Source organism: Tachysurus fulvidraco, chromosome 13, assembly GCF_022655615.1.
Source record: "Tachysurus fulvidraco isolate hzauxx_2018 chromosome 13, HZAU_PFXX_2.0, whole genome shotgun sequence".
Lineage (NCBI taxonomy): Eukaryota > Metazoa > Chordata > Actinopteri > Siluriformes > Bagridae > Tachysurus > Tachysurus fulvidraco.
In genome coordinates, this window is record NC_062530.1 from 13,287,388 (window position 1) to 13,304,847 (window position 17,460).

The 17,460-nt window shown below is 38.6% G+C and overlaps 1 protein-coding gene across 1 annotated transcript; it reads left to right on the forward strand.

The window, feature by feature from the left end:
• The first annotated feature begins 237 nt into the window (after window positions 1-237).
• Window positions 238-16,358, forward strand: sec11a (SEC11 homolog A, signal peptidase complex subunit). The gene is made up of 6 exons (XM_027161944.2): window positions 238-554; window positions 1,986-2,095; window positions 4,780-4,929; window positions 15,511-15,630; window positions 15,702-15,759; window positions 15,868-16,358. The coding sequence occupies exons 1-6, from the start codon at window positions 504-506 to the stop codon at window positions 15,916-15,918; spliced, it is 540 nt and encodes a 179-aa protein (XP_027017745.1). The 5' UTR covers window positions 238-503; the 3' UTR covers window positions 15,919-16,358.
• The last annotated feature ends 1,102 nt before the right edge of the window (window positions 16,359-17,460 follow it).

The window sequence follows — 17,460 nt, forward strand, 5'->3', positions numbered from 1 at the left end:
CAGATAAAATAATAGGCTTGTTGCCAAGTATAACATTTCCGTTATTTAGGAAAGACATTTCCCTATTTTCTTTCTTTATTTATTTCTTTCTTTCTTTCTAATAAATATGTGTATTAAATATATTTAGACGTAAAAACGGACCCTTATGTCAGATTTTTGAAAACGGACGCTCCGGAAGTCGTCATCCGTTCCTAGGAGATATGCTGCATTTGTGTTACCTCGTAAGTGGTAATTCGCAGGTTGCAACGACGTCGTTTTCGACGTCAGCGAAATCGAAAAAACAACGGGGAAGGAATTGGTAGATAAGAAGGCTACCTCTCACAAGTTAACGAGTAGAAATTTCAAGCGAACCGTTTTCTTTGGCTTTTACAATTTGGATATTGGGAATTACAAGTTGCGACCTCCAGTTGGACGCAGTAATAGAAGTAGTATAATTTAGTTATTTTTTGAGAGAATATCAACAAATAATAAGACTTATTACACACACACACATATTTGACAAAATGCTCTCTTTAGACTTTCTCGACGATGTTCGGCGAATGAATAAGCGCCAGGTGAGTACCTAAGCGATTAGTTTGCGGCGTAGCGTATTGATACACTGAATGGCTTAGAACACGTCAGCAGATCGCTAACCAGATCAGCGCCTAAATCTAAACCCTTGTGTACAATGCATGCGTTTTCTTGCTGCTCTCTGTTAGATACAAGTTAGTGAATTTATTTAAATGATTGGTGGTTAGTTGCAAAAAGTACATTATTATTAACCTCGCTTGAAGTAGAAAATAAGCTTGCCGACTACTTACCTTACACGAGCATTATTATGGATGATTGAATGCCTTATTTGTTTTCTTTGTATACAACTTAACATACACTGTCTGGCCAAAATAAAAAAAAACCTAATACTTTCTTGGACCCCCATTTCCTTTTGTTACGGCATGCATTCACCTTGGCATCGTTTCGATACGCTTATTCAATGTCACATTTCTTTTGGTCCAGAGTTACATTAATTTCTTGCCAAGACCTTGTGTTGATGATTTGAGAGTGGGTAGGCTGAGTACAGTCTATTCCAATACATCCCAAAGATTCATAATGGGTTTAAGATTGGGACCCCGTGGTTGCTAATTCATACATGAAAATGATGTCGCATGCTCCCTGAACCACTTTCACAATTTGAGCCTGGCAGTCATTTTGGAATATGCCCATGCTATAAGGGAAGAAAATAATCCATTGATGGAATTACCTGTTAATTTATTATAGTCAGGTGACGTTATTTTTTAGGCACATAATTTTGCTAAACCTAGATCTGACCAACTGAAGCAACCCCAGATCATAACACTAGCTTGTAGGGTAGGCATTAGGCATGATGGGTGCATCACTTCATCACCTCTCTTCTCGCCCAGATGCACCTATCACTCTCGAACAACTCACATCTTCACAGTGTGTTTGTGGAAAAGTTTTTACTTTCTATATTAAATATAGCCATAAGTTCTGCTATAGTTTACTACAATTTGATTTCACCAAATGTTTAAGTGATTCATCTTGGATTTAAGTGAGTCATTCAAGATTTATTATTATTATTATTATTATTATTATTATTATTATTATTATTATTATTATTATTCCAGGTTTTAATGTGTTGGACAGTTTTTACCTGATTTTAATAGTTTTAATTTTAATGCAAGCCAATAATTATACCCTTCTAAACAGAGTAACATCTTTTTCACACCCACCGGATGTCTTCCTATCTGGGTGTTTAAGATATGAGATGATGTGCATCAGTTAGGGCTATGTGACTTGTTTACAGCAGAAACATATTAATTACTGCAGTAATTATCCAACGGAAGGCTCTTACCTATTTGCTTAGTTATAGCCAGGTGGTGTATAACTATGTGCCATATGTGGAATGCCAAAGGATTAGCCGATGATCTTTGCCATCAGCTGCAACAATGTTAAGAGGGCTATAACTTACAGCTTTATGTGCCTTTCAGTTGTATTACCAGGTGCTGAATTTTGGTATGATCGTGTCTTCAGCCTTGATGATTTGGAAAGGCCTGATGGTTGTGACTGGAAGTGAAAGCCCAATTGTAGTTGTTCTCAGGTAAGTCAATTGTCAACTGCTTTAAATACATTTGAGGACTGTGGTTCATATTGCTTCTGCATCAAAAGTGGCAATGCTGATGACTGAATGCAGTGTATACAATTTTGTTTCAGTTGTTAAACAGTTATTACACCCCAACATGTTTTCAGTTAATAACTGAAATGAAATGTATTTGTAAGAATAAATCTGGAGTTAGGGAAATAATTATGTGTCATTCAAAATTAAACCTATATTTGCCAGCGTTTCAGGTTCATTGTGCAACCCCTGTATATTTAAGAACAAATTACTTTGTTTTTTTCCTTGTTTATTTTTGGTTTTAAAGATAGTTGAAATCTCTTTACCATTTATTAATGTGCAATCACTATACTTGCTATACAAGTTTTTTCAGTTTGAGCTCAAAAGATGCATATGACACAATAAATAAGAATTCCTGATATTTACATAAAGACATGTTAAACAACAATATGACCCCTTTGGTAGTGGATCACCCACTGTTTCAAAAATATGACAATATGCTCAAGCAGAGGACAATACGATATTTAATTGAGTGCTAGAGGGACACATACTGGAGACAGTAGCAGCTGTTTTTCTTCATTTATTTGTACATTTATACATCATTGAACAATTTATTAGGAGCACTATACTGGGTAAGGGCACCTTTGCTCACAAACTATCCCCAGTTTTTTGTGCAATGGATTTCATTAATGATAGATGCATTCACTCCTATTTCTAACTAGGTGAAGAGACTAAAGTTAGATACATTTTTACCAGCTTCCAAATCTGATTTTCTGTTTACAATTTCTCCTAGTTCCTATACCATCTTCTCCTCCTTATTAACATGTCTAAAATTATTAACTAACTAAATATACTTTTAGAATATTATACAGTGTATCTGGAAAGTATTTACAGCACTTTACTTTTTTCACATTTTGTGATGTTACAGTTGTATTCCAAAATGAATTAAATTAATTACTTTCCTAAAAATTATACAAAAAATACCTCATAATGACAATGTGAAAGTAGTTTGAAATCTTTGCAAATTTATTTTTTTTAAAAATCACGTGTACATATGTATACACAGCCTTTGCCTTTACACTTAATTTGAGTTCAGGCACATCCTTTTCCACTGATCATCCTTGAGATGTTTCTACAACTTGACTGGTGTCCATTTGTGGTTAAAGTCAAAGGAATTGTCTGTAGACCTTTGAGACAAGATAGTATCGAGGCACCGATCTGGGGAAGGGTCCAACATTTTTGCAACACTGAAGGTCCCAATGAGCACAGTGGCCTCCATCATCCGTAATTGGAAGAAGTATGGAACCACCAGAACTTTTCCTGGAGCTGAGCGATCGGGGAGAAGGGCTTAGTCAGGGAGGTGAATAAAAACCCAATGGTCACTCTGACAGAGCTCCAGCATTTCTCTGGGGAGAAAGGAGAACCTTTAAGAACAACCATTTCTGCATATTTATCTGCACTGCACCAATCAGGCTGTATGGTAGAGTGGCCAAACAGAAGCCACTCCTCAGTAAAAGGCACATATTGGCTTGCCGGAAGTTTGCCAAAAATAACCTGAAGGACTCTCAGACTGTGAGAAACAAAATTATCTGGTCTGATGAAACTAAGATTGAACTCTTTGGCCTGAATAACAAGCGCCATATCTGTAGAAAACCAGACACTACTCATCACCTGGCCAATGAAATGGTGGCAGCATCAGCAACTGAGGGACTAGTCATAATCAAGGTAAAGATGAATGCAGCAATGTACAGAGTAGTGATGCACAGATCGGGGTTATATCTGCGGGTGCTGTGGATAATCCGCGGGTGGGTTGGGTCGGGTAATTAAAAAATTACATTTTGATTTATTTCGGGTGATTTGCGGGTGGATGAGAGAGGCACTTAAGTCATTAATGATGCAAATATTAACTACACACTCTAAATATGAGCGTGTTTTAAATGCATTTGTCATCAGGTAGACAGGCAGTTATTTGCAGTAAAAAGCTTATTTGAAAATATGGGGCTAATAGCTGATATCCAGTAATTTATGTTTGCCTGTTTGGGAAGTTGACAGAAACGTTCTAGTTAACATTCTAGCTAACGTATAAAAGGGAGTAAAGCCTGTGGGTGTGGTAGGATGTGGTGAACGTAATCAGAACAACACTGTGAATGTCCTTGAGTGGCCCAGCTAGAGCCCAGACTTGAACCTGATTTAACATCTCTAGAGAGATCTGAAAATGGCTGTGCACTGACGTTCCCCATCCGTCCTGGTGGAGCTTGAGAGGTCCTGCCAAGAAGAATGGGAGAAACAACCCAAAAATAGGTGTACCAAGCTTGTAGCATCATACTCAAAAGGCTTTAGGCTGTATTTGCTGCCAAAGGTGCTTCAACAAAGCATTGAGCAAAGGCTGTGAGTACTTATGTACATACGATTTTTAGTAATGAAATAAAAATGTGCAAGATTTCAAACAAACTCTTTTATGGGGTATTGTTTATAGGATTTTGAGGAAAATAAATGAATTTAACCACTTTTGGAATAAGGCTGTAACATAACAAAATGTGAAAAAAAGTGAAGCACTGTGAATACTTTCCGAATTCACTGTATATGATTTTTTTAAAATCGTATTTTGACCCCAACATACTTGTTGTGGGGGAGGAAAATGCTTTTTTTTTTTTTTCATTTTTATTCAGTGGCAGTATGGAGCCTGCATTTCACAGAGGAGACCTGCTATTTCTCACAAATCGAGTTGAAGATCCAATCAGAGTTGGAGAAATTGTGGTGTTCAGGATTGAGGGCAGAGAGATCCCTATTGTCCACAGAGTGCTCAAAATTCATGAGAAGTAAGTAAATCCTTTGCTGCTAATTTTTACTGTCTTTGTGTCAAAACATATGTATTTCAAAAGTGCCAACATCTCTGCTTTTGCTGCAGCATTTATTTAATTAAACCCTTTGATGCATCATCATTCATCCAGACTTTTGCTTAAATAAAAAATATATCTTGGCAGTATTTCTGAGGTGAAAGTTGTAAATCAGCTCAGTGGGGGAAATTTTACAAGCTAAATTTTTCAACAAGTTATAAACACTTTGTCCAGTGATAAGTTAAGCTTTATGTATGTTAAGTTTAAGAGGAATATTATCTCTGTGGTGAACAGCAATAACATCCTGATATCATTAAAAACAATTTATGAGCATAGAACAAGGTCAGCAGAGTCACAGGACACTTAAAAACAAAAATTTATCTGTCTACTCTAACACACAAACTAATCCAACACACATACACAAAAAAATATAAACATCTAAACAGATATTGAATAAAATCCTGAGTTTCTAACACTGTTAACTAATGATTAATTCATCGATTTTGCCTTTTTGTTCTATGGAGGTGCTGTAAAGCTTTCCATTAAATAGAACAGTTCGGTGAGGATTTGAAGAAAGTGAACTTGTTTTTGCTGTATCTTTTTGAGCATAATTTCTCTTGTGCATGGTTGATCTCGAGTGAATTTCTTGGGAAGTTAGTTACGGATGGTGAATGAAGTGAATGTGTACCCAGCAGAGTCTCATGGGCAGGTTGCAGAAGAGCCCTTGAGGGAAGTGCAAAGGTTGGAGGCATTTCAGGAATCAGTCTTGATGTGGCTTCTTATGGGAAAATATGATCTCCTAATGATGTTGTGATTAGTGAATTTTTTTCACCAGATGGTGTTGCTGGAGCATTGGTCGTGTGCCAAATTTCATAACTTTTTATCTAATATCTCTATGGGCTGTTAGGGACACAGTTGGCAAAGGATGAAGATGAAGAAGTAAAGGTAAAATAACAAGTGTGTTTAAGTGCTTGACCCCCTAATAATAATAATAATAATAATAATAATAATAATAATAATAATAATAAGGAATCATAGTCACTAAAGTTTTTTTTACACATCTTTTTACAACAGTAAGAAGCAGAAGGCCAGATTGGAATTCGCAAAGAAATGTAGAGCCTGCATGAGCAATTTTAGGCACAAACAAATTGAATGGTGTCTTAGATGGTTGTCTTGTACTAGCTCAACATTGAACATCTGTGTCAGATGGTGTGATCTTACTAGTGTTTAGTTTCAGCTGATGAGCTGTGATTTATAACAAGATGTTAGCCAGAGATGCTGATATTCATGCAGAGAGCTGAGGAAAGAAAAGATGATGACCCCCAGCAAGAGAGTTTGTGTAGTGTGCAGCTTCTTATACAAGATAGCAAGTATTGTATGTATGCCCCACACTCAAGAATTAAGAAAATTCTGATTTCATAGGTTATTTATTTGTTTGTTTGTTTACAATAACAATGTGGTACCAAAATCGCAAAACAACATACAGTGCCTTGCATATAAATCTTATAAATAAATATTCACAAGACAAAGACCATATCAATAAATGTTATTTTCATTTAGTATAGATATTGCATTAATATTTTGTATGTGCTATCAACTCTGGTAAAAAGAATAGTGACATTTCACTGCTTTTGGTTGCTTTTGGTTGCTGCCATTATAGATAAATGCCTCCAGCTCTGACTGCACGTGCACGCTGCGCATGCCTCTGCTTCTCCGTAGAGCGTGCGTACATGCGTAATGCAATCTAGGGGCAGTGATTCGCCAAACCTCCCTTATTGCTGTCGCACACATTTCTTCTGATTTTATTTTTTAGTAACGAGTAATGAAGATGTTTATTGGAAATATAATGGAGTAAAAGTATACATTTTATCTAGGAAATGTAGTGGAGTAAAAGTGAAAGGTGACAAATTTAAATAGCGAAGTAAAGTACAGATACGTGAAATTTCTACTTAACCCTCTGGGGTCCAAAGGCGCGACGTCAAATCCACTTAAAATACTCCGTCATTCATAATCATACACATACATGTAATACATCATTCAAAACTGTGAAGTGTCTACTTTTATTTGACTGCCTTCATAATAACAACAAAACTCTGTGCTTTTGGCAAATAAAGAAAATAACCAGGGTGTGCATTCAGACATCTGTCTCCTTGACCATCTTCCTGAAACACGTTACAAACATGAACTGATAACTCTGCCAATACTTATCAGAATCAGCTTTATTGCCAGGCATGTTTTCACATGCGAGGAATTTGTTTTAGTGACATAATCTCCACAGTGTAACAGAATGACATATGTAGTATAGATGAAATTGAATGTACACATTTACAGGTGTGAAATGTGCAGTTAAAATAAACGAAATACAAAATATACATATGCAAATAAGTATACAATATATACAATTTGTATGTACACGTGCAATTGTGAAATGTGCAGTTGAAGTAAACAAACATTCAGACAATATGTATGCATGTATGTACAGAGTGCAAGTATGAAATGTGCAATTGAGGTATACATAGTGCAAATATTATGTGTTGTGTGTTCCATGGTGTTAATTGTTCATCAGGTGGATTGCTTGAGGGAAGAAACTGTTCCTATGTCTGGTCGTTCTGGAGCTCAGGGCTCTGTAGCGCCGACCAGATGGCAACAGTTCAAAGAGGGAGTGTGCTGGATGTGAGGGGTCCAGGGTGATTTTCTTTGCTCTTTTGCACACTCTGGAGGAGTACAGGTCTTGAAGAGTGGGGAGAGTTGTACCAATGATTCGCTCAGCAGTCCGGACTACCCTCTGTAGTCTTCTGAGGTCGAATTTGGTGGCCGAGCTGAACCAAACAGTTACCGAGGTGCAGAGGATGGATTCGATGATCTCAGTGTAAAACTGTTTCAGCAAATCCTGTGGCAGGTTGAACTTCTTCAGCTGACGAAGAAAGTACAACCTCTGCTGAGCCTTTTTCACAATGGAGTCAATGTGAATGTCCCACTTCAGGTCCTGGGAGATTGTGGTTCCCAGGAATCTGAATGACTCCACTGCTGTGACAATGCTGTCCATGATGGTTAGTGGGGGAAGAGCAGGGGGTTTCTCCCGAAGTCCACTATCAACTCCTCTGTCTTGAGCGTGTTCAGCTCCAGGTTGTTAAGGCTGCATCAGACAGACAGCCGCGCAACCTCCAGTCTGTAAGCAGACGTCCTGGATGAGGCTGATCAGTGTGGTGTCGTCTGCAAACTTCAGGAGCTTGACTGAGGTGCAGTCATTAGAGGTCACTGAGGTCATTAGAGGTGCAGTCATTCGTGTACAGGGAGAAGAGTAGTGGGGAGAGAACACAGCCCTGGGAGGCGCCAGGTAATGGTGCAGGTGCTGGATTTGAGTTTTCCCAGTCGCACTAGCTGCTGCCTGTCTGTCAGAAAGCTGGTGATCCACTGACAGACAGAGGAGGGCACAGAGAAGTCCACAAACAGGATCCTCACATAAGTCCCTTTTCTGTCCAGATGCTGCAAAACATAATGCAGTCCCATATTGACTGCATCATTCAAAGACCTGTTTGCTCTGTAAGCAAACTGCAGGGGTCCAGTAAGGGTCCCATGATGTCTATCAGATAAGCCAAAACCAGATGTTAGAGCCACAGGTCTGTAGTCATTAAGTCCGGTGATTTTGGGTTTCTTTGGGACGGGATGATGGTGGAGCTTTTGAAGCATGAGGGTACTTCACACAGCTCCAGTGACGTATTGAATATCCGCGTGAAGATGGGGGCCAGCTGATCAGCACAGGCTTTCAGGCAGGCTGGTGAAATGCTGTCTGGGCCTGGAGCCTTTCTTCTCTTGGTCTTCCTGAAGACCTGACACACATCATCTTCACTGAACTGGATTGAAGGTGTGACTGATTCGGGGGTTACAGAAGGTGAGAATTGGGATTTTTCAAACCTACAGTAGAACTCATTCAGGTCGTCTGCCAGTTGTTGATTCACCACAGTGCTGGGGGATGGTGTCGTGTAGTTGGTGATGGCTTTCAGACCTTTCCACACTGAAGCTGAGTCATTGGAGGAAAATTGAATCCGTAATTTTTCGGAATAATTACTCTTTGCCACTCTGATCTCCTTTTCCAGTGTGTATTTTGCCTGTTTGTAAAAGACTCTATCCCCAGTTCTGTGAGCATCCACTTTCTCCTGGCAGAGCTGGCGGAGTTTCACAGTGAACCAAAGCTTGTTATTGGTGTAGGTTAAGTGAGTTCTGGTAGGAATACACAAATCCTCACAAAAACTGATGTATGATGTTACAGTCTCTGTGAGCTCGTCCAGGTCGGAGGCAGCAGCTTCAAAAACAGTCCAATCCGTGAGAGCGAAACAGGCTTGTAGATCCTGCTCTGCTTCCTTAGTCCATCTTCTTACAGTCCTTAATGCAGGTTTAGCTAATTTCAGTTTCTGCCTGTAGGTCGGTATCAGATGAACTAAGCAGTGATCAGAGAGTCCTAGAGCTGCCTGTGGGACAGATTGATATGCATCCTTTATTGTAGTGTAACAGTGATCCAGTGTGTTCCTGTCTCTGGTAGGACATGTATCATCCATCCATCCATCCATCCATCCATTTTCTACCGCTTATCCGGGGCCGGGTCGCGGGGGCAGCAGTCTAAGCAGGGATGCCCAGACTTCCCTCTCCCCAGACACTTCCTCCAGCTCTTCCGGGGGAATACCGAGGCGTTCCCAGGCCAGCCGAGAGACATGACATGTAACATGCTGTCTGTATTTAGGCAATTCACGTGAGAGAATCGCTTTATTAAAGTCCCCAAGAATTATTACTACAGAGTCCGGGTGTTGTTGCTCCCTCTCTGTGATCAGATCAGCGAGTGTCTGTAAGGCCGAGCTCAAGTGCGCTTGCGGTGGAATGTAAACACTCACCAGAATGAACGAGCAAAACTCCTGCGGCGAATAGAACGGTTTGCAGTTAATGAAGAGTGTTTCAAGATCTGGACAGCACATCTTCTTTAACACGTCCCGCCGCCACATGATTTCCCCATTGATTCCGCATCGCGGTTCGCTCTGAAGAGCTGAAAACTCGGCAGACTTAACGCACTGTCTGGAACAGAGTCGTTCAGCAAGGTTTCCGTGAAACAGAGAGCAACAGAGTTCGAAAAATCCTTATTTTTCTGGGTTAGCAGAAGGAGTTCATCTGTTTTGTTGGATAGAGAGTGGAGATTCGCCAGATGAATGCTAGGCAGCTATGCTTTTAAACCGCGCTGTCTGAGTTTCACGAGCGCGCCGGCGCACTTTCCCCATCTGCGCGTCCTGAAACGCTTAAACAGCGCAGCCGCTCCTCCAACTACGATATTCAGCAAAACGTTAGAATCATATCACACGAACATGATACATATGTCTAATGAGAGCCTGAAATGTCTACTTTTAAACAAGGTAATTAAAATCGAAAGATATTGTCTTTTTGTGTAATCTGTATGTAAGTAAAGAGAGGTACAGTTTTTCTGTCTCGACCTCATTAGCGCTAATGTGATCCCACCTACCGCGTGCGCGCCATTCATATGAAAATTACCTGATGCAGGCTATGCAAACAAGATCAATTTCCCAAAACAATGCTATAAGAAGCACCAAGTTTTAACAGATTCCATTAAAGATTAAAAAAGATTCCATTAAAGATTCCATTAAAGATTTTAACAGAGCCATATTGTATTGGTCATATACAATATTGTTACTTGTATACATATTGTTACTTTATTATTTATTTTAAGCATCTGTCTTGTAGTAGTGTCTGTTTGCTCGGTCTCTTGTCTGGCACACATGCACTTTATGTGGATTTTAGGATTTTTTTTAGTACTTATCTCTTGTCTGGCACTGTTTGCACTAGTTAAATATTATAAATAAACTACAAACACAAAATATACACATTTATTTTGCCTTCACATTCTTTCTTGTAACTCCTCTCTCAGTTACACACTTACCTGAAAGGCTCATTATGCAGCTCATTATGCGGGCCTTTGTCTTCTCAGGTGTGAATTACATTAATATGCACGATAGTTGACGCCTACTCGCATATGCCCTTTTCAAACAAAAAGTGTCTTAAAAAATTTAAATCAATATATTGTTTTCTATGAGTGAGTAAACAAGATGATTTTCACATAATTTTTGAAGCAAAAACACTAGGATACAAGATCCAGTTCTCAAAAGTCCTGTGAACCGACATTCTGTATGTGTTTTATGGCCTTATTCAAGTGATTTATAATCTTTCATTTTTCACTAACCATGCATAAACATTGTTTTCTCAAAAACACAATCATATACATGCTGCTCACATATTATTGTAGTCCAGTTTGTGCTGATTACAGTGATATTAGACTTTAGCCATTTATATCTTCATAAGCAACTGAAAAAAGCACAAATGTCAGGGTATGACAAAACTTCTCCAGGCCCAAAAATACCCTTAGACCCCAGTTAAGTACAGTAACAAAGTATTTTTACACCGTTACATTACAACACTGAATACATGTAACTATCAACTCCACACTATCAATCCAATGATTCCAGAAGTATTGGCCCCCAGTCAATACACTTTTGTCCAAAAGTATTGGCACCCCACCGGGTATTCACGTGACGTCAAGTGTAGCCCCGCCCCCAAAATAAGCGAACTCATAAATTTTACACAACTTGGACGTGTCATATATCAAAACACAGCCCAATAAGTGGAAGTACCTCATGTGTGTTTTGGTCACGTGACGTCATGTGTAGCCCCGCCCCCAAAATTATCAAAATCAAAAATTTGCACAACATGGACATGTGACATATCAAAACACTCAGCACAATGAGAACTGCCTCACGCATATTCGGATCATGTCACATGCTCATGTCTGCTCGCCTCCAGAAGTATTGGCACCCTAGTGGTCCAGTAGCTTTCACAATCTTTCTGTCCACTTGCCTCCAAAAGTACCACTGACACTTATGTCCGCTCATCTCCAAAAAGCACCGGCCGTTGCGAATATGTGCACCGTCAAATCCAACATCAAAGTTTGTCGCGACAAACTTTACAAATCTAGTTATGTTGGCTTTGTAGAATCCAACATTCTGATTTTTGTTTTGAATAGGGAATTCTGAAAATTCCTCTATGCTCCCACACACGCAGCATGCGCAGAGCTCAGGCACAGCTTCTCTGTCTGTGTTCTATGCAGTATATTAATAAGTAGAATCCCATAATGACTGCAGTATTGACATGAAATGTCCAAATCCTCAGTAGCCACTTTTCACCAAAAGTATTGGCACCCCACCGGGTATTCTGGTGTCGTGAAGTCACGTGTAGCCCCGCCCGCAAAAAAAGTGAAATAAAAAATTATCACAACATGGACATCTCGTATAACAAAACACACAGCCCAATGAGGGGAAGTGCCTCACGTGTATTCTGGTCACGTCACATGAGGTCATGTGAAAATCAAAAATTTGAACAACATGAACATGTGACATATCAAAACACTCAGCACAATGAGGGGAACTACCTCACGGGTATTCGGATCACGTCACATGCTCATGTCCGCTCGCCTCCAAAAATATTGGCACCCTAGCGGTCCAGTAGCTTTCACAATCTTTCTGTTCACTCGCCTCCAAAAGTAACACTGATCCTTATGTCCACTCGCCTCCAAAAATCACCAGCCTTTGCGAATACTTGCGCTGTCAAAGCCAACATCAAAGTTTGTCAAAACAAACTTTACAAATCTAGTTATTATATTGGTTTTGTAGAAGCCAACATTCTGATTTCCGTTGTAAGCTTATTATGTTGGCTTTGTAGAAGCCAACATTCTGATTTCCATTATAAGCTTATTATGTTGGCTTTGTAGAAGCCAACATTCTGATTTCCGTTATAAGCTTATTATGTTGGCTTTGTAGAAGCCAACATTCTGATTTCCGTTATAAGCTTATTATTATTATTATTATTATTATTATTATTATTATTATTATTATTATTATTATGTTGGCTTTGTAGAAGCCAACATTCTGATTTCCGTTATAAGCTTCTTCTTCTTCTTCTTATTATTATTATTAGACAAAATTTCATTAAAAAAAAATGCGTCCTAGGGCGTTCGAGCCACATGCACCAAATTCAGATATGTCGTAGACCCTGGTCTGAAGTTTGTTGCTTCTATTTTTCTAAGTGATCGGAATTCCGGCATTCCCGGTTCGGAAGCTCAAACTGGCCTTTTTTCCCATAGACTTCCATTATAAACTTTTGAGGTTTGTAATTCGGCAAGTTTTCGAGCGATTTACACCGAACTCGGACAGGTTCTTTAGGACCTTACTCCGGACCAAATTTTTATTTCGGAGTTCCAATGGAATTTTCGGTTTTCCCGTAGTCGACGATCGAACATCCCATAGACTTGAATAGGGAATTCCAAAAAGTCCTATAAGCTCTCTCACACACAATACATCCAACATTAAGAATTGCATGTACTGTTCTATGCAGTATAATAAGTAGAATCCGATAATGACTGCAGTATTGACATGAAATGTCCAAACCCTCAGTAGCCACTTTTTCCCAAAAGTATTGGCACCCCACCGGGTATTCTGGTGACGTCACTCGACACCAAGTGACTTCACGTGTAGCCCCGCCCCCAAAACAAGCGAATTCAAAAATTTGCACAACATGGACATGTGACATATCAATGAGGGGAACTGCCCCACGGGTATTATGGTCACGTCACGTGACGTCACGTGATGTCACATGTAGCCCCGCCCCAAAAACAAGCAAAATTAAAAATTTGGACAACATGGACATGTGACATATCAAAACACTCAGCACAATGAGGGGAACTGCCCCATGGGTATTCTGGTCAAGTCACGTGACGTCACGTGTAGCCCCGCCCCAAAAACAAGCGAAATCAAAAATTTGCACAACATGGACATGTGACATATCAAAACACTCAGCACAATGAGGGAAAGTGCCCCACGGATATTCTGGTCACGTCACGTGTAGCCCCGCCCCCAAAACAAGCGAAATAAAAAATTTGCACATCATGTACATGTGACATATCAAAACACTCAGCACATTGAGGGGAACTGCCCCACGGGTATTCTGGTCACGTCACGTGACGTCACGTGATGTCACATGTAGCCCCGCCCCAAAAACAAGCAAAATTAAAAATTTGCACAACATGGACATGTGACATATCAAAACACTCAGCACAATAAGGGGAACTGCCCCACGGGTATTATGGTCTCGTCACGTGATGTCACGTGTAGCCACGCCCCCAAAACAAGCGAAATCAAAAATTTGCACAACATGGACATGTGACATATCAAAACACTCAGCACAATGAGGGGAACTGCCCCACGGGTATTTTGGTCACGTCACGTGACGTCACGTGTAGCCCCGCCCCCAAAACAAGCGAAATAAAAAATTTGCACATCATGTACATGTGACATATCAAAACACTCAGCACATTGAGGGGAACTGCCCCACGGGTATTCTGGTCACGTCACGTGATGTCACATGTAGCCCCGCCCCAAAAACAAGCAAAATTAAAAATTTGCACAACATGGACATGTGACATATCAAAACACTCAGCACAATAAGGGGAACTGCCCCACGGGTATTATGGTCTCGTCACGTGATGTCACGTGTAGCCACGCCCCCAAAACAAGCGAAATCAAAAATTTGCACAACATGGACATGTGACATATCAAAACACTCAGCACAATGAGGGGAACTGCCCCACGGGTATTCTGGTCACGTCACGTGACGTCACGTGTAGCTCTGCCCCCAAAAGTAGCGAAATAAAAAATTTGCACAACATGGACATGTGACATATCAAAACACTCAGCACAATGAAGGGAACTGCCCCACGGGTATTCAGATCACGTCACATGCTCATGGCCGATGACCTTCAAAAGTATTGGCACCCTAGCGGTCCAGTAGCTTTCACAATCTTTCTGTCCACTCGCCTCCAAAATGCACCGGCCTTTGCGAATACTTGCACCGTCAAAGCCAACATCAAAGTTTGTTGTGACGAACCTTACAAATCTAGTTTAACATTTGATATGGTCCACTTCTTTCTGCAGTCTTATATATATATATATATATACACGTATATATATATATATACGTGTCTATATATATATATATACACATATATATATATATATATATATATATATATATATATATATATATATATATATATATATATATATATATATATATATATATATACGTATATATATATATATGTCTGAAAAAGGAGAATGGCACTGATCCACTTGGTAAAAAAAAAAATACCTTTTTAAGTTGCTAAATGCATTAGATTGTGTTTGCTGATTTGCCCCGGGTCTAAATCTAATTTATGAGCCATTATATACATGTTTACATTCTTTTCTGTTAAGTCTGTATTTTCTGTAAAATTTTATGAAATCTTGTTTTTTGTTGTTTTATGTTAAAGTATAAAAAATATTATTTACCAAGACTAATATTTAATTATTATTGTACCGTAAATTATTTGATAAATTAGTTTAATTAACTCTTAATTGATTTATTTGTTCATTAAATGTTTGTATTTTAATTAAACTTGGTTGTATTTGACTTATTTAGGGAAAATGGGGACATTAAGTTCCTGACAAAAGGAGATAATAACTCTGTGGATGACCGAGGCCTATACAAGAGGGGACAGCATTGGTTGGAGAAGAAGGATGTGGTGGGCAGGGCAAGAGGGTAGGTTTATTTATTTAATACAAACATTCTTATGTGGTGTTCAACTGTTACTAATAATTTTTCCTTATTAGATTTGTGCCTTACATAGGAATTGTTACAATTTTGATGAATGACTACCCTAAGTTTAAGGTAGGTATTGTTGATCTTGATGCAACAATATTGTAGTAGTACATTATTGTAGTATAGTGCATTTTTATTTGACATCACATTCTAAAAATGAATTTTGTTTTTATACAGTATGCTGTTCTATGCATGCTGGGACTCTTTGTTTTGGTACATAGGGAGTAATCCTTCTCTACCAAGGACATCGTGATAAATCAAGGCAGTTCCAAACCTCCCAAGCCAGTTTTGCTAGCATGTTACTTCTTTTTATGCCAAATATTTGTAACTGTCAAGAACTGAGGTTAAAGATTAAAATTACATGGCTGTTAATATTTGTTTTTGTTTATCTTGCTATAGCCTCCCAAACGATTTTTTTGAGTTTTTCTGTATGATGTGCTTTCATCAAATGTTCAAGATTTAAGTAAAAAACCTAGAGCATCTCCTATTTGGTTTATATATATATATATATATATAATCTTTGAATAAAACAAGTCTTTGCCCATGGTTTATGGGGAAAAAACCATTAAGGAAATTAAAAGACGGACTTGAATAAATCATGGATAAATGTGTTATGTTTTTTTATTAACATGGGGCTAATATAAAATAAAATTATTAATTTTCCAGTCTTTTTCGACTTTCATTTTGTCAATTTTTTTTTTTCAAAAGGGGTGGCAGTAAAGAAAATACAGAAATGTTCAATAAAAGACAAAAAATAGTCGTGTGTGGCTTAAGCCACTACATACAAATATTTGAAGCTATTTACATTCAGGTGGCATCCGATAGTGATGGTAAAATGAAGCTTTGCAAAGCACGGAAGCATTCCCCTCAATTATAGCCTGAAATGGTTCATTACTGGAAGTTTTTCAACATGGTGCACACTAGTGACATCTTTTGGTTAAACGGTCAAATAGCTGTCTTTGCGTCCCCGAGAACCCAGACATATTTTGCTTGACTGATGTTTTAAATCAACCACTTTGTAGTCTGAAAACCACAACAATAAAAAATAACTAGTATATCATGTATCATTCTTAATGTACTACTTACACAATGTATAAGGAAATGAGTGCAAATGAACATAGGAAAGAATTTTATAAATGGTCAATTTTTACATTTTAAAAGCAATTGTCTGGTTGTCTGTGTAACCAAAGCTTTTGATGTCACAGATCATGTGGTTACAAGAAAACAAATCAAACTCTTTTTTTATTTTTTATTTTTTTGACATGCTTTAAACATGGATTGGTTTAGTATGGATTCCAAACATTCTTCGTTATGTAGACAGGATTGCCTTGCATTGCTGCATATTATTCAGCCACATTTCCATACCGAAAATCTCCCATTCTATTACATCATAAAGCTGTTCTGCTAGATTCAGATAATGTTACTGGGAAAGCCACTGAAATATAGTGAATTCATTATTATGTTTACGTAACCAGTTTAAAGTGCTACAAGTATTGTAAATAAATTTTGACACCTGTAACACACTGTTATGCTAATACATTTTGCTAATTTAGTGTTAAGGGGTATTAAATATTCATAGAAAACATTCACTACACCAGGGGTACTCACATTTGATTCTTAGAGGACCACTTACCAAATTTCCTCCGAACTGAAAGTCCATAAAGAAAAAAACGTGTGTGATTGATCACCCTCTCCAGGAAAGGAACACATGTTGCAGTAGACAGTCAACTCTGTTTGCAGAGAAGCAATATTGGTCCTTTCTGTTTTTTT

Bases quoted from the DNA above. Each gene is read 5' to 3' on its own strand.
- sec11a (XM_027161944.2), top strand. From the start codon at position 504: ATGCTCTCTTTAGACTTTCTCGACGATGTTCGGCGAATGAATAAGCGC. The intron at 555-1,985 runs GTGAGTACCTAA...TGTGCCTTTCAG, and splicing joins GGCGAATGAATAAGCGCCAG to TTGTATTACCAGGTGCTGAA. The intron at 4,930-15,510 runs GTAAGTAAATCC...TGACTTATTTAG, and splicing joins GTGCTCAAAATTCATGAGAA to GGAAAATGGGGACATTAAGT.